Source organism: Hemiscyllium ocellatum, chromosome 4, assembly GCF_020745735.1.
Source record: "Hemiscyllium ocellatum isolate sHemOce1 chromosome 4, sHemOce1.pat.X.cur, whole genome shotgun sequence".
Taxonomy (NCBI): domain Eukaryota; kingdom Metazoa; phylum Chordata; class Chondrichthyes; order Orectolobiformes; family Hemiscylliidae; genus Hemiscyllium; species Hemiscyllium ocellatum.
Window position 1 is genome coordinate 126,490,083 of NC_083404.1, and position 24,173 is coordinate 126,514,255.

At 42.9% G+C, this 24,173-nt stretch overlaps 1 protein-coding gene across 1 annotated transcript in view; it reads left to right on the forward strand.

Moving 5' to 3' along the window:
* twsg1a (twisted gastrulation BMP signaling modulator 1a) overlaps positions 1-22,095 on the forward strand; it is a 39,757-nt gene extending 17,662 nt beyond the window's left edge. The window contains exons 3-5 of the mRNA XM_060824481.1: positions 3,704-3,803; positions 12,937-13,203; positions 21,631-22,095. Of these exons, the coding sequence (XP_060680464.1) occupies positions 3,704-3,803; positions 12,937-13,203; positions 21,631-21,812 (549 nt within the window). The 3' untranslated portion in view covers positions 21,813-22,095. The remainder of the gene's footprint in view (positions 1-3,703; positions 3,804-12,936; positions 13,204-21,630) is intronic.
* Positions 22,096-24,173: the final 2,078 nt, after the last annotated feature.

Here is a 24,173-nt window from a genome sequence, read left to right on the forward strand (position 1 = left end):
TTGTCACCAGAGGAGACATGTGGGAAAGAGTTGCATAGCATGTTGGTAATTTGGAATGCATTGTCTGAAATCCATTTAAAGGAACGTTTTATAGAATTCTGCTGCCCACTACTCTCTCCAATAATGGACAGCAGAATTCTGGATCATAATAATCTATGCAAATGCTACAAAGCTGGATGGGAGGGTGAGCTGTGAGAAAAATGTGGAAGTGCTTCAGTGTGATTTGGACAAGTTGGGTAAGTGGGCAAATGCATAGCAGACACAGTACAATGTGGCAAATGTGAGGTTGTCAATCTCGGTAGCAAAGCCTATATTCTGTCCAACAACATCTTGTCCTTATCGTTGAAGGTAAGCATGACGTTGGCTGTTGAGAAGGCAAATGGTATGTTGGAACAGTGAGAAGATTTGAGTACAGGTGCAGAGATTTCTCGTTGCAATTATACAGGACCTTGGTGAGACTATACTTGAAATATTGTGTGCAATTTAAGTCTCCTTTTCTGAGGATGGATGTTCTTGCTATAGAGAGAATGCAGCAAAGGTTTACCAGATGGATTCCTGGGATGGCGAGATCGGCGTATGAGGAGAGGTTGAATTGGTTAGGATGGAGTTCAGAAGAATGAGTTGGGGGATCTAATACAAATCTATAAAACTTTAACAGGACTAGACAGGGTAGAAGGATGTTGCCAATGGCAGAGTGCAGACCAGGGGTCACAGTCAAAAGAAACCGGGTAAACCATTTAGGACTGAAGTAAGGAGAAATTTCTTCACCCAGAGCACGGTGACCTTGTGGAATTTGCACGGAAAGCAGTCCGGGCCAAAGCATTGTATGATTTCAAGGGGGAACTGGATAAAACACTTGGGGCTAACGGGAGCAAAGGATGTGCGTGGAAAAGTGGGAACAGGCATGTGTTGGATGATCAGCCATGATCATAATGAATGGCAGAGCAGGCTGAAAGGGCCTATTGGTCTTCTGTTGCTCCTATTTTCTGGGTTTCTGTGTGTGTGTGAATAAAAACATCTCACTTCTCATCCAGCCAAGTATTTTACATCTGCTTTGGGCATAATAATCCTAGTTTGAATGTTCGTTGTTATCTAGAGTTGGCACCTAAAATATTTGCAAGTGGGTTGAGCAGAGAGCTGTTTGTTCAAGCTACAGAGAAACAATGTGTCAGCAGAGTTGTGGTATGCTCTTGGAAGTGTCTGCTTGGGTCAGGAGGAATTGCTGCTCTTGGCTGGACAACTGGGCTGCCTTTAGAAGAGCATATGATACAGTAATAACGACATGTATTCAAATTTTGTGACTGCATAGAGTCATTGAGATGTACAGCACAGAAACAGACCCTTCGATCTAACTCGTCCATGCCAACCAGCTATCCTAAATAAATCTAGTCCCATTTACCAGCACTTAGCCCATATCCCTCTAAACCCTTCCTATTCACATATCCATCCAGATGCCTTTTAAATATTGTATTTGTATCAGCCTCCACCACTTCCTCTGAAAGCTCATTCCATACATGAAAAAGTTGTCCCTTAGGTCCTTTTGAAATCTTTCCCCTCTCACCCTAAACCCATGCTTTCTAGTTCTGGACTCCCCACCCTAGGGAAAATACCTTGTCTATTTACTCTATCCATGCCTCTCATGATTTTACAAACCTATATAAGGTTACCCCTCAGCCTCCGACCCTCCAGGGACAACAGCCCCAGCCTATTCAGCCCCTCCCTATAACTCAAACCCTCCAACCCTGGAAACATCCTTGTAAACCTTTTCTGAACCTTTTCAAGTTTCACAGCATCCATCGTATAGGACGGAGACCAGAATTGCACACAATATTCCAAAAGTGCCTAACCAATGTCCTGTACAGCTGCAACATGACCTCCCAATTCCTGTACTCAATGGACTGAACAATGTCTGGTGTCAAATGGATGCTGATTGGCATGGCCTGCAAATAGGCAAATCTTTGGCTTATTGACTGTTGATACTGCAGCCTGAGCCACTTTTCCACGGTGCTTTGTCATTGCCTTCAGTGCTGAAAATGTGTTGCTGGAAAAGCGCAGCAGGTCAGGCAGCATCCAAGGAACAGGAGAATCAAAGTTTCGGGCATGAGCCCTTCTTCAGGAATCCATTCATTGGATGCTGCCTGACCTGCTGCGCTTTTCCAGCAACACATTTTCAGCTCTGATCTCCAGCATCTGCAGTCCTCACTTCCTCCATTAACTTCAGCGTTCAGGACAGGGTCATGGGGCACATCCCATGTCTACCTCAACCAGAACAGGATGGCATGGTAGCTCAGTGGTTAACACTGCTGCCAGGGACCTGGATTCAATCCCAGCCTCAGGCAACAGTCTGTGTGGAGTTTGTACATTCTCCAGGTGCTCTGGGTTCCTGCCATAGTCCAAAGATGTGCAGATTAGGTAAATTGATCATGCTAAATTGACCATAGTCTTCAGGGATGTGTAAGTTAGGGGTGAATGTAGGAGAATGGATTACTCTTTGGAGGGTTGGTGTGGACTTATTGGGCCAAAGAGCTGTTTCCACACTGTAGGGATTCTATGATTCTAGGGGTCAAATTCATGGTATAGTCATTATTCTGGACCACAAGCAATAGCCATATTGAACCTCTCTTTTTGCCATCGCCAGAAAGCATTACCAGGATTTTGTTTTTGTTCAAGGGAATGTGCATGTTACTAGCTAGAACATCATTTATTGTCCCCTCCCTGAAGTTGAAGTTGAGGAAAGTGATGTACACTGTGAGTGAAAGGGACTTCACACAGAGACAACTAGAATGTAAAAACTGATGTTGAGCTGAAAAGGGAAACTTTGGCAAGGGCTTCGTAGTGACAGAGTTAGAAATGCAGGTCCTTTAAAGGCTCAAATGCATCACCTTCAGGCTAGATTGAGAGCAGATACTGCTCATTAGATGTTAAAGAGCTGAATTCTTACAGTGTAGAATGATGGCTTCTGGACAGGGAAAGGTGGAAACTGGTTATTTGTATTATATTATCGATTTACAATAAAACCTTTGTAAATCTCAGGAAATAGGGGTGTCACAGAAAACAAAGTGTAATTAGTACAATGTGATCCTGACTCTATATTTTAACAAATGGTGTGGCTGATCACTATAATCTTTGACAATTATTTTGTTCAGGAGATGTGGGTTTTGCCAACATTTATTGCCCCTTCCTAAATGGAAGAGTCTCAATTCAACTAAAGATAGGTAATAAATGCTGTCCCAGCCAGCAATGCCATATTCCACTGTCAACATCAAGTGAACTCGATCAGCCTGACAAATACAGTGGCTCCAACAGCAATTCACAGGCAAGCAAGTCTGTAGCAAGTAAATCACCTTCTGACTTCTCACTTAGAAGGAGTAACTTGCTTCCCTCAACACTCAAGAAGCTCAACACAGTCCTGAACAAAGCCAGTTTGATCAGCACCTCATCCAGACCTTCACCATTTCCTCCCACGGTAACAGCGTCATGTGCTTTGCCCAAAATGCAAACATCCAACCCTGCAAATGTCAATCTGCTGAAATCCCTCACCAACAGATGTGACTCTGTACTGATCTCAACGTACTCTTTTATTTTGTACTTTGCAACATAATATTTCAGTTACAGATGTTCTCAAACCTCTAAGCAGATAATTTGATAGTTTCTTCGATACTCAGCTGTTGTAAAATCACATGAATATTTCTGTTTTTTGCAGGAACTCTGCCAATGCCGCCCAATAGATGGGAACTGTTCGTGTTGCAAGGAATGCATGCTTTGCCTGGGGACTCTGTGGGATGAGTGCTGTGACTGTGTGGGTGAGTTGCCTCCTGCCTCCCGTGGTGTAATTGCGAGTTTGTTAATGTTTGAAGCTCTGTTTGGCGGACAGAAATTGTAACAGAATAAGAAACACACAATGTACTATTATCAGGGTCATGTTGAGATGGGAATAATTGCAGCTTGTTGAGATTTCTTTTGGCATTCCCTGCACTGGATTTGAAGTGTGTTTACATTTTCTTAATACATCAATTATTTCAGTTTGTCCTGGAAGTCATGCTTAGTGGCACACATTTCACTATCAGTCTCAGGCACAAAATATCAATGCTTAATTAATCTAAGTAAAACTATTATTTCATTTGAATTGAAAGTCAGATACACAGTTTTTAGGTAATATAGCTTTAGTTTTGAATTTGAAGGAGGACCGCACTGCTATCGCTGGTATCAACATATGATTAAGGTTGAGCAGACTAACCTGAGTTTTTATGTGAGTTCTGATATCAGCATGCGGTTAATTCTTTTTACAGTAATGGCTTAAAGAATTAATATCTAGTCAAGACAGAGGTCAATTGTAGCTAAGCTTCTAAGGGAATTAAAGGATATGGGCATAATCCTGTAAAGAAATTAGATTGGGCTAGATTTAGGGCAGCACGGTGGCTCAGTGGTTAGCATTGCTGCCTCACAGCGCCTGTAGACCCGGGTTCAATTCCCGACTCAGGCGACTGACTGTGTGGAGTTTGCACGTTCTCCCCGTGTCTGCGTGGGTTTCCTCCGGGTGCTCCGGTTTCCTCCCACAGTCCAAAGATGTGCGGGTCAGGTGAATTGGCCATGCTAAATTGCCCGCAATGTTAGGTAAGGGGTAAAAGGGGTGTATGGGTGGGTTGCGCTTCGGCGGGTCGGTGTGGACTTGTTGGGCCGAAGGGCCTGTTTCCACACTGTAAGTCTAGTCTAGTCTAATCTAATCTAATTCCAGCCTTAGGCGACTGTCTGTCTGGTGTTTGCACATCCTCCTCATATCTGCGTGGGTTTCCTCCACGTGCTGTGGTTTCTTCACACAGACTAAAGGTGTGCAGGTTAGGTGAATTGGCCATGTTGAGTTGCCCATAGTGCCTAGGAATGTGCAGGCTAGGTGAGTTAGCCATGGGAAATGCACAGTTTTGGGATAGGTTGAGGGGGTGAGTCTCAGTGGGACGCTGTTCGAAGGTATGATGTGATCCCAATGGGATTCTGTGATGTCGTTGAATAGTTTGTTCGGCCAAATGGCCTACACTATTCTATCTTTTAAAAAGCTGTCTTCAAATTCTTCTCATTATTTTTGGCAAGTAATGTAGGATTTTGACTATATTACAGTTTGGGAGGAAATTAGCCAAACTATTTAAGCTGTGTGAAGCCACAGTTTACTAAGCATTTCTTGTTTGCATTTTTTTAGTTCAATACGTTTGTTTTAGTCCTAATGTGCAATTAGATTGTACTCCAGGAAACACTGACTAGTTAATGCCTAGTTTAATATGCCTTTTGTCATCTCCATTGGCACTTTATCATGCAAATTGCTTCGTCTAATGGCTCTGCATTATTACAGAAAGAATCTTAAATTGGAAGTTGTTTGTAAAGTAAGACCAGTAAAACATTTACAAAACAACATGATAGTTAAGGAACACAAGCTATTTTAGGTCTGCCTTATAACTTATTGGTTTAATATTCACTTCACCTCTTTAATCACTAGTACTGGAAAATAAAGATTAGAGGAGTTAAAATATTTTTTAAAATTGTAGATGCTGAAAATCTGAAGCAAAAACAGAAATTGCTGGTGAAACTTGGCAAATCAGGCAGCATCTGTGGAAGAAAGCAGAATTAATATTTTGAGCCCAGTGACTCTTTGTCAGAACTCAATTAGAATGCGTAGTTGATTGTTTTTAATATGCACAGTCTTGATGGGTCAAAGGGCATTTTTATTGCTGCAGACCTCTGTGACTATGTGGAAGGAATTTTATGTGACCATTCTTCACTTAAGGGTTTAAACAAACTATTCAACTATGGTTTGTGTCACAGTTCAGACATTCTCCTGCTTCTGTCCAATATCCAGGCCTGCATTTTCCAGCAGAATTATCTTAGACCAGTCCATCTTCGCAGGAATTCCTCAGGATAAGTATTTTTAATCAACCAACTCAGAGACATTATGACACACCTGTGGAGCAGCTTGGTCTTAAACCCAGGCTTCCTGGCTCAGAGATGGGGACATCATCACTATTCTGCAAGAGTGCCCCAATTCCTCAGGATAGTGTCCTCAGCTCAACCATCTTCAGCTGCTTCAACAATCCTTAGCATAAAGTCAGAAGCTGGGTTGTTCACTGGTGATTGCACCATGTTCAGTATTATTTGCAACTCCACAGATACTAAAGCATGTGAAAAGAAAACACTTAAGATAGTTAACTAATGAGCTAGTTACAACTGCACAGAGAGGTTGTTTAAACCTGGAAAACAAAAATTTTCTCCTTTAAATGGTGGAAGTCGTTTTTTTTGCTAAATGTGTGCAAACATTACACTTTAGTGTAAGATTAGCCCATGAAATCCCTTCACTCATCCAATTCCTGCTGTGCCACACACAAGATGGCAGGAGGTTTCGCTGTTACATCTCCTGGATCACTTTATTAACTGACTAATAATTGGGGAGTAAAGATAAGTTCCCAGCCTTAAGGGAGGTAAAGACTGTGTTCACCCAGCCAGTTGATAATGCTGAGCTCAAGTGTTCCTCTAATGTCGACATAATGTTGGTGACAGCAGGTTAGTAAAACTTCATAACACAGACAACTCTGCAATCAATCTTTCCATATCTTTCTGTCCATCACTAGAGTGTTCCTTGCTGCACTTTGTCTTTCTGGGCTGTCACTTTGTAATAGTGCATTTTATCCTGCGTAACATTCAGACAAAACCCGCGGAGTTTACGTAAAACAACCGATATGAAAGAAGGAGTTGAAAGTTGTAATTGGGTTCTGCTGACATTATCAATTTAAGTATTTGGATTTGTCAGGTCAGCCATTTTAGTGGTATAATTAACCAAAATATACAAAATCAAATATTAAAAGTGTTTATTTTTCAAACAAAGTTGCAAGTTTAAACATATTCTGGTTAATTCAGATTCAATTTAGGAATTTCTGCAAGAAGTCATAGAGTCATAGAGATGTACAGCATCCAAACAGACCCTTCGGTCCAACCCGTCCATGCTGACCAGATATCCCAACCCAATCTAGTCCCACCTGCCAGCACCCGACCCATATCCCTCCATACCCTTCCTATTCATATACTCATCCAAATGCCTTTTAAATGTTGCAATTGTACCAGCCTCCACCACTTCCTCAGGCAGCTCATTCCATACATGTACCACCCACTGTGTGAAAAAGTTGCCCCTTAGGTATCTTTTATATCTTTCCTCTCTCACCCTAAACCTATGCCCTCTGGACTCCCCCACCCCAGGGAAAAGACTTTGTCTATTTATCGTATCCATTCCCCTCATAATTTTGTAAACTTCTATAAGGTCACCCCTCAGCCTCCAACGCCCCAGAGAAAACAGCCCTAGCTTATTTATCTTCTCCCTATAGCTCAAATCCTCCAACTCTGGCAACATCCTTGTGAATCTTTTCTGAACCCTTTCAAATTTCACAACATCTTTCTGTTAGGAAGGAATCCAGAATTGTATGCAATATTCCAACAGTGGTCTAACTGATGTCCTGTAACATGACCTGCCAACTCCTGTACTCAATACTCTGACCAATAAAGAAAAGCATACCAAACACCTTCTTCACTATCCTGTCTATCTGCAAATCCACTTTCGAAGAGCTATGAACCTGCACTCCAAGGTCTCTTTGTTCAGCAACACTCCCTAGGACCTTACCATTAAGTGTATAAGTCCTACGAAGATTTGCTTTCCCAAAATGCAGCACCCTGCATTTACATGAATTAAACTCCCATCTGCCACTCCTCAGCCCATTGGCCCATCTAATCGAGATGACGTTGTAATTGAGGTAACCTTCTTCGCTGTCCACTACACCTCGAATTTTGGCGTCATCTGCAAACTTACTAACCATACCTCTTATGCTCGCATCCAAATCATTTATATAAATAAAATTATGCAATTACATACATTATTTATTTATATAAATTTATACAAATAAAGATTTATATAAACTATATAAATGCTACTTTTTTAAATGGAGGGAACTTCATGAACTTTGCAACTTGTTGATCCTTAGAACATAGATCAATACAGCACAGAACAGGCCCTTCGGCCCACGATGTTGTGCCGAACACTTGTCCTAGCTTAAGCACCTATCCATGTACCTATCCAATTGCCGCTTAAAGGTCACCAATGATTCTGACTCTGCCACTCCCACAGGCAGCGCATTCCATGCCCCCACCACTCTCTAGGTAAAGAACCTACCCCTGACATCTCCCCTATACCTTCCACCCTTCACTTTAAATTTATGTCCCCTTGTAACACTCAGTTGTACCCGGGGAAAAAGTCTCTGACTGTCTACTCTATCTATTTCCCTGATCATCTTATAAACCTCTATCAAGTCACCCCTCATCCTTCGCCGTTCCAATGAGAAAAGACCTAGCACTCTCAACCTATCCTTGTACGACCTATTCTCCATTCCAGGCAGCATCCTGGTAAATCTCTTCTGCACCCTCTCCAGAGCTTCCACATCTTTCCTAAAATGAGGTGACCAGTACTGCACATAGTACTCCAAATGTGGCCTTACCAAGGTCCTGTATAGCTGCAACATCACCTCACGACTCTTGAATCCAATCCCTCTGCTAATGAACGCTAATACTGCATGGGCCTTCTTACAAGCTCTATCCACCTGAGTGGCAACTTTCAAAGTGCTATGAACATAGATCCCAAGGTCCCTCTGCTCCTCCACCTTACTAAGAACCCTACCATTAACCCTGTATTCCACATTCTTATTTGTCCTTCCAAAATGGACAACCTCACACTTGACAGAGTTGAACTCCATCTGCCACTCCTCAGACCAGCTCTGCATCATATCTAAGTCCCTTTGCAGCCGACAACAGCCCTCCTCACTCTCCACAACTCCAGCAATCTGCATATCGTCTGCAAATTTACTGACCCACCCTACGACCCCCTCTTCCAAGTCATTAATGAAAATTACAAACAGCAGGGTACCCAGAACTGATCCCTGCAGAACTCCACTTGTAACTGGGCTCCAGGCTGAATATTTACCATCTACCACCACTCTCTGACTTCGACCGGTTAGCCAGTTCTCTATCCAACTGGCCAAATTTCCCACTATCCCATGCCTCCTGACTTTCCGCATAAGCCTACCATGGGGAACCTTATCAAATGCCTTACTAAAATCCATGTACACTACATCCACTGCTCTACCCTCATCCACATGCTTGGTCACCTCCTCAAAGAATTCAATAAGACTTGTAAGGCAAGACCTACCCCTCACAAATCCGTGCTGGCTGTCCCTAATCAAGCAGTGTCTTTCCAGATACTCATAAATCCTACCCCTCAGTACCCTTTCCATTACTTTGCCTACCACCGAAGTAAGACTAACTGGCCTGTAATTCCCGGGGTTATCCCTGTTACCTTTTTTGAACAGGGGCACAACATTCGCCACTCTCCAGTCCCCTGGTACCACCCCCGTTGACAGTGAAGATGAAAAGAGCATTGCCAGTGGCTCTGCAATTTCCTCTCTTGCTTCCCACATAATCCTAGGATATATCCCATCAGGCCCGGGGGACTTGTCTATCCTCAAGTTTTTCAAAATGCCCAACACATCTTCCTTCCCAACAAGTATCTCCTCCAGCTTACCACTCTCGTCTTCAACAATACAGTCCTTCTCATTTGTTAATACTGAAGAAAACTTAGACAGTTGAGGATTGGGGGTGGGGAGAACAGGAAAGTGGAGGTGAGACCACAAACAGTTCAGCCCAGGTTCAGTTCATAGTGATGCAGGGCAAAGGTCCTACTCTTGCTTCTAAGTCCTATCTTCCTACTGGGAGAAGGTGAGGACTGCAGATGCTGGAGAATCAGAGTTGAAGAGCGTGGTGCTCGAAAAGTACAGCAGGTCAGGCAGCATCCGAGGAGCAGGAGAGTTGATGTTTCAGGCATTGGCCCTTAGGGGAAAGTGAGGACTGCAGATGCTGGAGATCAGAGCTGTGAGTGTGGTGCTGCAAATGCACAGCCAGGCAGGCAGCATTGGAGGAGCAGGAGGATCAATGTTTCGGGCATAAACCCTTTGTCAGGAATGTGCAAGGGGAAGGGGGAATGAAAGATAAATAGGAGGGTGGGGGTGGGGCTGGGGTAAGGTAAGTGGGATGGTGATAGGTAGGTGTAGGTGATGGGATGATGGTGATAGGTCAGTGGGGGGGGGGGGGGGGGGGGGGTGGAGTGGTGGATAGGTGGGAAGGCGGATGGACAGGAAGGACAGTTCAAGACGGCGGTGCCGAGTTGAGTGTTGGATCTAGGATGAGGTGAGGGGACGGGAGATTTGGAAACTAGTGAAGTCGATGTTGAATCCGTGTGGTTGAAGGGTCCCAAGGCAGAAGATGAAGCGTTCTTCCTCCAGTTGGCAGGTGGTGGAGGCTCAGGATTTGTTTGTCCTTGGTGCAGTGGAAGGGAGAGTTAAAGTGGTCATCCATAGGGTGGTGGAGTTGTTTGGTGCGTGTGTCCTAGAGATGTTCCCTGAAACGCTCTGCGAGTTGGCATCCTGTGTCCTCGACGTAAGAGGAGACCACGTCGAGAGCAATAGACACTGCAGATGAGGTGGGTGGATGTGCAGGAAAATCTCTACCAGATGTGGAAGGATCCTTTGGGGCCTTGGATGGAGGTGAGGGGGAAGGTATGGGCGCAGGCTTTACATCTCGTGTGGCATCAGGGGAAGGTGCCAAGGGTAGAGGGTGGGTTGTTGGGGTGCGTGGAGCTAACGATGGAGTCAGGGAGAGAATGGTCTGTGTGAAGTGCAGATTGGGGTGGGGAGGAATTACATCTCTGTTGGTGGGGTCTGACTGGTGGTGGAGGATGATGAGATGTATCTGGAGATTCGTGGAGTAGAAGGTGAGAACCGGGGATTTCTATCCTTGTTGTGGTTGGAGGGGTGGGGTTCAAGGGTAGAGGTGTGCGAAGTGGAGGAGATACACTGGAGGACATTGTTGACCATAGTGCTCTTCCTGAAGTAGGATGACTGTCCAAAAAAATAGTGCCTGAAAATTCTGGCCCTGATTCTAATCCAGCCAAGGGTTATCTGGAAGGAGCTGAAAATGGAGCTGGAAAAGCACAGCAGGTCAGGCAGCATCCAAGGAGCAGAATAATTGACATTTCGGGCATGAGCCCTTCTTCAGGAATGAGGAAAGTGTGTGGTCAGAGCTGAAAATGTATTGCTGGAAAAGCGCAGCAGGTCAGGCAGCATCCAAGGAGCAGGAGAATCGACGTTTCAGGCATGAGCCCTTCTTCAGGAATGAGGAAAGTGTGTTCCAGCATCCAGCATCTGCAGTCCTCACTTTCTCTTTATCTGGAAGGAGGTAAAGCAGGAGGCAATGTGAGAAGTATGAGACAGCAGAGATAGTTTAAGCAATAGAACAAAGAGTGTGGCCACTACAGAGAGGATTTGCCTTTCCTCCTAGAAGCCCACTCTGTAGGAGGATTTAGATGGGGCAGTCTAGGCGAGGGGGCACAATGTAATCAAAATGGCATCTAAGCCATCCTTCCACAGAAAGTAAGAGATGCCAGCTTGGTTACTAAATTCCTAAGCTGAACTCAGGATTTCGATGCGGCAAAGATATTAAGGATTATGGTACCTTGTCAGGTGGATCTCATTGGATGACCCACAAGCTCAGTGGAATGAATGGTCTGACAAAATTCTGAAAGCCCAGTCAATGACAATGGGAACCAAATGCTAATCATTTGTGTAATTCTTCATATATTAACATAATGCAATATTACAGAAGTCATCCTGCACTTGCCTGCAGATATACAAGCTGACAATCTGCCTATTTGACTCCATTACAACTGTACTTTCCATGACCAATAAGACCCAAAAATGAGATTTGAACCCAACGCAACTGAATCAGAATGAGGAGTGTTAGCACTGTGCTTCAAGACCGCTGCGAGCCATTTTTTTTAATGAAATCACCGGTTTATTTTGTTAAATTTCTTTGGTGAGGATAATGTATATTTGACAAACCCAGCCATACAATAGTTAATTGTTAAAATCATGTAACTTGTGGTAGTTCCTTAATCAACTGGATTAACCAAGTTTAAACCAAAACAAAAAATCTTTGAAATCAGAAAGAGGCAGAAATCCTAAAAATAATCAGCAAATGTTGTCTGACTTGAATATTTTCAGCATTGAAGATTTTAAACCCTTTTTAAAAAGATTTTTAAACTGATGGAGGGATCATGCTCTTACCAAGTCACGCATGACAAATCTGGTGTTCACCTACTAATTTACACAATATTAAGCCTTTCTTTATATGTGTGTGGTCCATCACTAAATCAATCAATCCCCTCCACTTGCGTATGCTTAACCTGAATAATATAGTTCACATACTATTAACAGGGCCTTCTTCTCCTCCTGTGGTGTAGAATTAAATCGAATCAAATAAAAAGATGTAAAGTACTGGCTTTCACTTGTCAAAGTCAGTTAAACTATTATTTTTAGAATTATGCAGGAAGGATGGTGGAGTAGAATTAGCTGAGAATAACTTAGAAAGAGTTGGCAAGGACAGAAAGGGCCAAATGGTCCTTTGCTGTCTTGCACCCATTTTATAATACTATGAATAAGGCCATAATTAATATATTAAATTAACCTCATTCAAGAACATATAGCGTAAAAGTTGTTGCATAGACCCAGAATGAAGACTGGCCAATGAATGCTAATACAGGGGTTCCCCGATTAATGAATGTCTGCTAATACTTGTGAATGTGATTGCATATGCATAATGACCTGACAGAGGAACACTTCCTGTATCTACAGACAGCGTCTTGGTATTGTCCTGCATTCTGTTCTAACTTGCATATCAATTGACTTGAGAACAGTCTCTAGAACAGAATCCGTTTGCAACCTGGGGATTGCCTGTACTGGAGAAATTTTCTATCAGTGAAATCTGAAAGAAAAGCAGTCAGATACTAATATTCTTTTTAAAACCTAGGAATGTGCAATCCCAGAAATTACAGCGATACACCACCCACCTCAAAGAGTACAGTGGAGGAGCTTCACGAACCTATCCCGTCTCTGTTCCGTGCTCTAACAGAAGGTGAAACTCACCTCCACTGGAACATTGTGTCGTTCCCTGTCTCTGAGGAGCTCACCTATCATGAAAACCTGGTCTCGTTTTTGGAAAGCTTCGATATGTCTCCACTCCAGAATGTGTCACTGCCCGAAGAAAGTCCACATGTGCAACTAGAGAATGAGAAAGGTAAGCATCTTACCGTTTGATTCCAATTTATATTGAGCTAAGTTTAAAAATGAGTCTTTTTAATAAGTTGAGCCCACTAAATGCTTCAGAATACTAGTAACACAGAGCAGCTAGCAAGCAAAATTCTCTCTCAAGCCCACCTGAGTTCTGGTGCAATTATAGATTTTGTCCCACCACATTATATAGGGAAGAAGCAGCGTATATTGTACAATGAAGCTTGGGTTACAGGTCTATCCACAGGGGAAGGAATCTGAAGAGCTTTAAGTATTGCAAGAATATGGTGGCATTTTTAAATGTATTTTCCAGCACTGAGTCAAATTGTATTTTGGGAGTAATTCAGTTTTGCAAACTTTTTATTGGTTTTAATGCTAGTTAGGCCAGAAATTGGAAGATAATGCTGTTGAATGTGTGGCCAAAGAGCTGGAATGGGAGAGAGGGATCAGAAATCTGGATCACTGGGATCTGTTCCAGGGCAGGAGGGATCTGTACAAGAAGAATGGATTGCAGCCACCCTGGAGGAGCACAAATAAGCTTGCAGGGAGATTTGCTAATGCCATTCGGCAAGGTTTAAACTAGTGTGGTGGGGGAGTTGGGAACAGAGCAGTAGGTCAGCATAAAGCAGGACTGGTGGTCTGAATTACATTTATTTTTAATGCAAGGATTATAACAAGTGAGGCAGATGAACCTTGATTGGTACATGGGACTACAATGTTGTAGCCATGGCAGAAACCTGGTTGAGTAAAGAACAGGACTGGCACCTCCACGTTCCAAGGTTTAGATGTTGCAGGCGCGATTCAGAGGAATGTAAAAGGGAAAGGAGAGTTGCATTGCTGATTAAGGAGAATGTCACAGCAACACGAAGAGAGGACACCTTGGAGGGCTCATCCAGGGAGGCCATATGGGTAGAACTCAGGAATAAGAAAGGGGCAGTCACTATAATGGGGTTACATGATAGGCCTCCCAATAGCCAATGGGAGATAAAGGAACAGATAGATAAGCAGATCATGGAAAGATGTAAAAACAATAGCGTTATTGTCGTGGGTGACTTTAATTTCACAAATATTGACTGAGCCGAAGTCACACAACACCAGGTTATAGTCCAACAGTTTTATTTGAAAGCACAAGCTTTTGGAGCGCTGCTCCTTCATCAGGTGAAGAATGTTTCAGATAAACTTGTGTGATTTCTGACCTTGCCCATCCTAGTCCAACACTGGCACCTCTACATCAATATTGACTGGCACTCCCTTAGTGCTAGGAGCTTAGACAGGGCAGAATTTGTTAGGTGCATTCAGGAAGGTTTCTTGAAACAGTGTGCAAATAGGAGAAAGTGAGGACTGCAGATGCTGGAGAGTCAGAATCGAAAGGTGTGGTGCTGGAAAAGCACAGCAGGTCAGGCAGCATCCAAGGAGCAGAAGAGTTGACATTTCAGGCGTAAGTCCATTCCTGATGAAGGGCTTATACCCAAAACGTCAATTCTCCTGCTCTTCAGATGCTGCCTGACCTGCCATGCTTTTCCAACACCACATTTTTTTGACAATGTGCAGATAGTCCAAATAGGGCAGGGGCAGTACTAGACCTTGTATTGGTGAATAAGCCTGGCCAGGTGATCAATGTTTCAGTGGGGGAGCATTTTGGGAATAGTGATCATAATTCCAAAAGTTTTAAGATAGCAATGGATGAAAGTAAGACTGGTCCTCAGGTGAAAGTGCTATATTGGAGGAAGGCTAATTACAACAGTATGAGGCAGGAACTGGAGAAATTAGATAGGGAGCAGCTGTTTGAGGGTAAATCCATATCTGACATGGGGAATCTTTTTAGCCAGTTGATCAGTGTTCAGGACCAGCATGTTACTGTGAGAATGGAAGATAAGGATGGCAAGATTTGGGAACACTGGATGACAAGAGATATTGAAGGTTTAGTCAAAAAAGTAAAGGAATGGTATAGAAAATTTAGGAAGCTGAAAATCAGACAATATCTCTGAGGAATGTAAAGAAAGTAGAAAAACACTTAAACAGTGAATCAGGAGGGCAATTGGGAAGTAAGATTAAGGAGAATCCCAAGGCATTTTATACATACATTAGGATAAAGAGGATAGCTCATGAAAGGGTAGGTCCACTCAAGGATAAAGGAGGGAATTTTGCATGGAACCAGAGGAAGTTGGTGAGGTCCTTAATGAGTACTTTGTGTCGGTATTCACCAAGGAGAGAGATATGGATGGTGGTAAGATTAGGGAGTGGTTTATTGATATTCTAGAAGAATAAATTTTAAAAAAACATTAAGGTCAGTAAGTCCTCAGCACCTGATGGGATATATCCCAGGATATTGAGGGAGACAAGGGAGGAGACTGCTGGAGCCTTGACAGAGATCTCTGTATCCTCTTTAGCCATTGGCAAGATCACAGAAGACTGGCAAATAGCCAATGTTGTTCCTTTGTTTATGAAAGGCAACAGGGATAAATTATAGACTAGTCAGCCTTACATTTGTGGTAGTGAAATTATTGGAGAAGATTCTTCGGGGCAGGTTTTACTCACACTTTGAGAACGATGGACTTATTTGGGATAGTCAGCAAGACTTTCTGCTGGGAAGGTCTTTTACCAGGAACGTTAACTCTCCTGCTCCTCGAATGCTGCCTGACCTGCTGTGCTTTTCCAGCATCACACTCTCGACTCTAATCTCCAGCATCTGCAGTCCTCACTTTCGCCTTTGGGCAGAGAGGTCTTGACTCTCAAATTTGATTGATTTTTTTGGCTAGGTGATGAAGATAATTGTTGAGGGCAATGGATGATGTCTACACAGACTTCACTAAAGCATTCAACAAGGTTCCATAGTGTAGGCTGGTCCAGATGACTACGTCACATGGGATTCACAGTGGGTTGGTAAGTTAGATACAAATTGGTTTGGTTATCGAAGACAGAGGGTAATTGTGAAGGCTAGTTTTTCTGACTCTATCTCTGTGATCGGTGGTGTTCAGCAGAGATCAGTGCTGGGGCTTGTGTTGTTTGCAATACATATAAATGATTTGGATGAAAAACTAGGTGGTCAGATTAGTAAGTTTGCAGATAACATGAAAACTTTTGGAGTTGTGGAGGTGAGGAAGATTGTCAAAAGCAACAACAGGATATATACCAGTTGAAAAGTCGGTTGGAGGAATGGCAAATGGAGTATTGTCCAACAAGTGTGAGGTGATACATTTTGGGAGATCAATAACACAAAAGGAAACTGTACAGAAAATGGCAAGGCCCTTAGGAACATGGATATACATTGGGATCTTGGGGTACAAGTCTATAGCTCTCTTAAAGTAGTAACACAGGTGAATAATGTGGGAAAGAAGATGTACCATAAAACCACGAGATACAGGAGCAGAATTAGACAATTAAGTCCATTACGTCTGCTCTGCTGCTCAATCATGGATAATATGTTTCTCAATCTCATTCTCATGCCTTCTCCCCATAACCCTCCATCCCCTGCTTGCCTTCATCGGTCAGGGCATTGAGTTTAAAGGTTGGCAAGTCATGTTGCAGCTTTATAAAACTTTAGTTAGGCCACATTTGGAGTATTGTGTACAGTTCTGCTGGCTACACTGTAGGAAGGATGTGGAGGTTTTACAGAGAAGTTCACCCCTTTGGGAAACATCACGGTGTTCAATGGTAACATGGACAATGAAGTGGCTAATAGGTGTTCAGAACCAACACTGCATTCTGTAAATTAGTTTGGAGCAACCACAGCCTCAGAGCACAAACTAAACTCTCAGAGAAAATCTGAATTACCTGAATGAATAGGAGGCCATGTGGCCCATCGTAACTACTATGCCATAATATACAAGTGTACAGAATCATATTTATCTCTATCCTTCCAGTCATGGGCCCTGTCTTGCCATCATGTACACATTCTAGAGCACTTCCATCAATGTTGTCTCTGCAGCATCCCCACATGATGCTGGAGGTGCTACATCACGAATGCTGCAGCCACCTTTCAAACTGGGTGAGGAAACCAGCATAGGAGAAGAGGAGGACAAAGGTAGATCCAGTTGTCTCCAGCAGCAACTACACAGTCACCAGCACAGCTCCATCTCGCGTCTACAACCTCCTTCAGCTGGCCTATGGGAATTCCTTCCCAGTATCCTGCCAGGTCATGCACCATCTGACATCTGTCACCGTTGGTCCATTGTCATAGAGTCAAAATCCCAGAATTGGAGAGGCTGGGCTTTGTTAGAGCAGAGGGGGTTGAAAGGGGAAATGATTGAGATTTGTAAAATTATGAGGGGAATAGACAAGGTGGACAGAAGGACCATTTCCCCTTGGTGAAGGAATCGATGAGCAAGTTTCCAATAAAGGTCAGAAGGAAATGTGAGGAGAATCGTATCACCAAGTGGGTGCTGGGAAGCTGCACTATCTGTAAGGATGGTGGAGGCAGAAAGCTTCATAACTTTAAAAAAGTATTAAGTGTGCACTTGAGAGGTCAAGGCATACAAGATTATGGGCCAGGTGCTGGGATATGGGATGAGTGGTTGTTTTTGACCAGCACAGATTGATGGGCTGAAGAGCCCTTTTCTGCACTGTAAATGTCGATGATTGTATAACTTCCTGCCCGATGGTGTGGGAGAATCTTCACTGCAGAGATTGAAATAGTTCAAGATGGCAGCTCACCAACACCTTCTCAAGAGCAATCAAGGAAGTGCCCACACACCAATAATTGGAATAAATTGACCTCTTATTGCTGGGTGAGGGGCAGGAAGGGAGCTGAAGGCTCTAACTGCTGAGTGTTAAGTGGTAACTTCTGTGCTTTCAGCAATGTTAGGTGGGTGTCACTGGCTGGGTTATCATTTATTACCCATTTCCAACTGCCCTTGGGAAGATGGTGGTGAGCTACGTTCTTGAAACACTGCAATCCTTGGTGTGTAGGCATCATGCTGTCGGGAAGGGAATTTGAGAAATTTGACCTAGTGACACTAAAAGAATGGGGCTATCATTCCAAGTCAGGATGAGGTGTAGTTTGGAAGGGAACCAGCAGGTGATAGTGTTCCCACACAGCTGCTACCCCTTTCCTTCTCAATGGTAGAGATTGGGGTTTGGAAGGTGTCTGGGTGATTTCCTGCTGGAGATGATAAACATAGCTGTCACTAAGCATCAGTGATAAAGGGAACTTACTGTATTTGCTGCTCACAATGTGGTCTCCTTTACCTTGGTGAGACTAGACACATGGGCCCTGCATTGCAGAACACCTCCGCTCAGACCACAGGAATGACCTTACAGTTACTTGCTATCTGAGTCTCCCATGCTAGCATTTCCATCTTGGGCCTGCTACAATGTTCCAGTAAAGCTCAATGCAAAGTGAAGGAGCAGCAAACCATTTTCTGCTTAAGCACTGTGCAGCTTCCGAAACTTTGCATTGACTTCCACAACTTCAGAGCATGACCTCTGTCCTCCCAACTTCAGTAAACAGAAAAGATTCCATGAACAGGTTGTTTAAGTTGGATATCCAGTTTTGACATGAGTAATTGAAACCATGGTTGTTGCAGTGCTGTTATCTGTAATAGCCTGTCCTCCAGAGGATAATTACCTGCTGCTTAATTACAGTGTAGGGCTCCAGAATTGTTTGGTTTAATATGTTAAGTTTTATTTGGAAGGAAACTAATGCTGCAGTAAGAGTTTTGTAATGGAAAATGTATATCTCTGCACAACAGGGAGGTAGAGTCATGCATTGCAGCAATTAACTGACTGTACTCATGGCACTCACTGTATGAGCAAAACACGTAACAATCAAAATAAATTTGCTTTTGAACCTGTATAAATGTACACATTTAGTGAAAGAAGAGAAACGTATTTTACATTATGTAAGACTTTATTAACATCAAATGTCTCAAAGTTCTTCATATACTGAATTGATTTTGCTATTTAATCTTCTTGTAGGCACTTTTATAATATCAATTAGCATTTATCTCAAACTATGTGTCTACAGTTTAACTAGTTTAGGATAAGGCTGCTCGGTATACAGTCTATGGACTAGAATTTTGCCATTTAGTTTATATTTCCCTGCGACCTAGTACTTCTAAAAATGTGAAATAGTGTCTCACAAACCAAGCTTTCACCTGCAGTTACTTGGTTAATATTTTGAAATTTACTTTTATATTATCTTAAATCCTGGTAGTGCTTTAGATCCATATTTGATACAGAGAGAGTGGACGCTGTCGGTAGTTCTTTTCTGCAGGATGGTTTTGGTGATGAGAAGCAGGAATATGTGCCTGATTTGAGGGTCTGTATTTTGGAGTATTCTTCATACTTACATAACGTGCTTTATTTCCAGTAATAAAACTTCCAATAGTAATCTATTTATTTATCTTTAAAGTAAAATACCCAGCCTTTCCTTACTCTGATCTGTTGAATATTAGAATCCAATTCTTATGACTCTGTTTCAGTTTAAGGTTGTGATGTACTTGATGTGGTGCTTGTGTTATGCTGAAATCATAGTTTCCAAGCTCAGAACACAGTAAAACCCGAGGCAGCTGCAATGGGAAAAGGCCAGAGCTGAAAGACCCTTCAGCCATAGCCCACTGAGTGACTGGTTGTTTTGTAGAAATCCTCCAGCGATATGTTTGATGTTGAACATGTAATAGTAAAAACCATGTGGATTGCAATTGTGTCTCAGAGTGCAACGTGCTCAAGGGAGAAACGTTGAATTTTATTGCATTTCCCGTACAGTGCAGAAAGAGGCCATTCAGCCCAATGATCTATACTGACCCTCTAAAGAGTATCCCTGCCAGCACCAGCTCCCACCCTTATCCCTATAACCCCACATTTGCTTTAGCTTGACACTGTAGGCAATTTCCCATGGCCAATCCACACATCTTTGGACTGTGGGAGGAAACCAGAGCACCTGCAGGTATCTCACACAGACACGGGTAGAATGTGCAAACTCCACACAGAGAGTTGCCTGAGGGTGGAATCGAACCCAGGTCCCTGGAACAGTGAGGCAGTAGTGCTAATCACTGAGCTACCGTGCTGCCCCAGGCCAATAATGAATAATTTGAAATGTTTTAGAATGTACTCTTCCAGATTTTTATGAATAATGTATAACATAAATTCATGTCGACTAATATAAGAACAGAGAAGGAGGCCATTCTAGTCCTGCCTATGCTGGCCAATAGAACAATTCACCGAGTGGCTACTTTTTCCCATTGTTAGTGGCGGCATTTTTTGTTTGTCAATAAAAGGAACCTACTTACTGCATCTTAATGGCATCACCTGAAAACACAATATCAGCTATACATTGGAGCCTAGATTGATGTCTTCATCATCCACTCAGTGCATTCACTCCTTCTGGTCTATTATATCGTTTGTTCAATATCTATAATGGCCAGAAATTTCCTTCAAATAAATATTGCAAAGACTGAAGTTATTACTTTTGATATCAGCCACAATCTTGCTATCTGATATTATGTCTTTCCTGTCACCTATCTGAGGCTGAAGAAAGTTGTTCATAACCTTAGTGTCATATTTTAACCTGTAGTGAAGTACCAACCACACATTATTTTCCACCTACTGCCACCTCTAGCATTGTCCATCTCTACCTAGCTCAACTCATCTACCACTGAAACCCCCACCAACCTCATAAGGCCATTCGGCATTAGCCTGCTTGGCACTAACGTCCCTCCCCCAAATCCCTCCTCCCTGCCTTTTATCTTAGCCTGTTTGGCACAAATGCTCCTCCCTACCTTTTATCCACGTCTGCTTGGCACACTCTCCTCATTCCTGAAGAAGGGCTCATGCCCGAAACGTCGATCCTCCTGCTTCTTGGATGCTGCCTGACCTGCTGCGCTTTTCCAGCAACACATTTTCAGCTCATTCAGCCCATCGAGTCCACTCCGCCATTCAATCATGGCTGGTGGGCATTTCAATGCCACTCACCCACACTCTTTCCCCCATTTTCATTCTTGTCTTGACCATGCAAACTCCCTTCAGCCTGATTAACACCTTGTGCCCTCCTTAAGTGGAGCTCATCCAAAACTCTGATGCCTGTATTCCAACTTGGGCCATGCTTTGTTTGCCCATTATCCTTTGCTCCTTGACCCTTACTGGCACCTGGTAGGAAACACCACAGTTTGAAAAGCACTACCATTGTTCGCAACTTCCTTCCTACCTCCTGTAAAATCCTCCAATCTTGCAACTCTGCAACATCTCTTCCCTCCTTCAGTTCCAGCACCATTTGCTCTAATTCTAACATCTTCTCCTCTATCCCGAATCTCTCTTGTAAGATGCTTCTTGCCAATTTGCGCATAATTATGGCCATTGACCTGTTAACTCTTTTTGTGATTTGCTGTCAGAATTTGTTTAACACTCTTCATGAAGTGCCCTGGGGCAGTTTGCTGTGTTAAAGGCATTATGTAAATTGATCAAGTGTTTCTAAAATATTTTTTAAAATTAATTACAGAACCTCATTGCACAGTGGTCTACTTTGATGACTGCATGTCTATCCATCAGTGTAAGAATTCGTGCGAGTCCATGGGTGCTTCGAAATACAGATGGTTTCACAATGCTTGCTGCGAATGTATAGGTCCAGACTGCATTGATTATGGCAACAAAGTTGTCAAATGCATGAATTGCACCTTCTGAAGACCAGAACTGTAAAGATGTGAAGAAAAATATGTTGTCATCCATAGAGTTAAGACAATTACCTTCTTGTGAAGCAAGGTTTTATTTGAGTTCCTGTTTATATTTTTATATTTCTGCACTTCATGCTTAAGAATGTAGACATAAATTGGATGGTCGTGAAATTTAAAACTGCAGTTTTTTTTAAACTGTTTAATTTTACTGCTGATGTTTTGTAATTTAAACATTGTACTGACATATGTAGATATTCAAAATAAGCCAGTCATTCCTTTTCTGTCTTTCAATTGATGTATGTTCCTTACGCATCACACCTGCGATACCAACATTATTGTGTTAATAAAATGTTCTCACATTGTGATTTTGGTATTTGTAGTGGGGGTGCTTTATTTTTTAACTTTTGCCCTTTGGGGTACAAATTTTTCGAGGTGAATTTTTATTTTTTTTAAAAAAGACATTCTCATTTCAGAATTGCAAAATCAGACAGCACAGAAGAGGCCTTTGGTTCATTGAGTCTGTACCGATGATTGATACTCTCATCGATATTAGTCCCACATTCCAGCACTTTGTCCACAGCCTTGATTGTTATGACATTTCAAATGCTCATCCAAGTATTTTTTTAAAGGTTTGTGGGGTTTCTAACCGCCATTAGCAGCCCCAGCAGTGCATTGTGGATTCCCACCATCCTCTGGGTGAAAAATATTTTTGTCAAATCCTTCCTAAACCTGCCGCTTTTCACCTTACAGTTATTCCCCCTTGTTAAAGATCCTTCAAATAAGGGGAGCAGCTGTTTTCCACTCACCATTTCCATGCCCTTCATAATCTTATACCCCTCAATGACATCTCCTCTCCACCTTCTTTGTTTCTAAAGAAAACAACACAAGCTTATCCAGTCTCTTTTCACAGTTGCGATGCTATATCCCAGGCAACCTCCCATGAATCTGTTCTCCAGGGTAATCTTATCCTTGCTACAGTGCAGTGACCAGAACTGTACACAGTACTCCAGGTGGAGACCAACCAGAGTTCTGTACAGCTCCAACATAACCTCCCTGCTCTTATCATCTAGGCTACCGCTCATAAAAGGTAAGTGAGCATATGCTTTCTTAACCAATGCATTAATCAATCCCGCCATCTTCAAAGATCCATGAACAAACACCCCAAGATCCCTCTTCTCCTCTGAGTTTCCCAGTGGCTTGGCATTCATTGAGTACTCCCTTATCTCGTAATTTCGTCCAAAGGGCAACACCTCACACTTACCAGAGTTAAATTCCATCTGTCCATCTGACCAATCTATATACGTCCTCTTGTTACCTTAGAGCTCCTTCCTGTCTCAACTCCCTGGCCAATCTTCATGTCACCCATAAACCACGCATCATCCCATTCCCCCCACCCCTCAATTCTCTTCTACATTGTTTGTATATATTGCAAACAGTAAGGGACCCAGCACTGATTCTGTGGTGTGCCCCCAGTCTACCACCACCCTCTGTCTTCTTGATTCCAGATCTAGTTAAAGGATTCTGGAGTAGAAACAGCATTATTATGCAGTATATTCTGCTGTGTGAGACTCCGGTTAAGAGTTTTTTTAAGGAGGAAAACAGGAAGGCCATTCATCCCATTGACCCTGTATAATTTAATTATATCACAACTGACAAGTACACATACTCCATTTACAGTTTCAGAAGAGCATGATATTTATATTAAGATGAAGGTGAAAAGAAATGACCTAATGTAAAGGGATGAGTCAATGGAAATGTCTGCTCCAGATGATTGTGGAAGCTCCATTATTAGATTAGATTACTTACAGTGTGGAAACAGGCCCTTCGGCCCAACAAGTCCACACCGACCCGCCGAAGCACAACCCACCCATACATTTACCCCTTACCTAACACTACGGGCAATTTATCATGGCCAATTCACCTGACCCGCACATCTTTGGACTGTGGGAGGAAACTGGAGCACCCGGAGGAAACCCACGCAGACACGGGGAGAACGTGCAAACTCCACACAGTCAGTCACCTGAGTCGAGAATTGAACCCGGGTCTCAGGCGCTGTGAGGCAGCAGTGCTAACCACTGTGCCACCTGAGATGTACAGCTGTTTGGTCTCATGGAGTCAAGAGATGTGGGGTGTGGTCAGTAAATTGGACTTGAAACTCAAGATCAGCCAGGATCGTAATGAATGGCAGAGCAGGTTCACAGAATTAGTAGTGCATCAGGAGGCCATTTGGCTATCATACCTGCACTAGCTGTATTATCTCAAGCTATCTCCTGCCTTTTCCCCATATCCCTAAACATCATTCTAATATATGCACGATCAGTACTCCCACTTGTATTTCCTGTGTTCCTTTTCTCCTTGTTCCTTGACACCC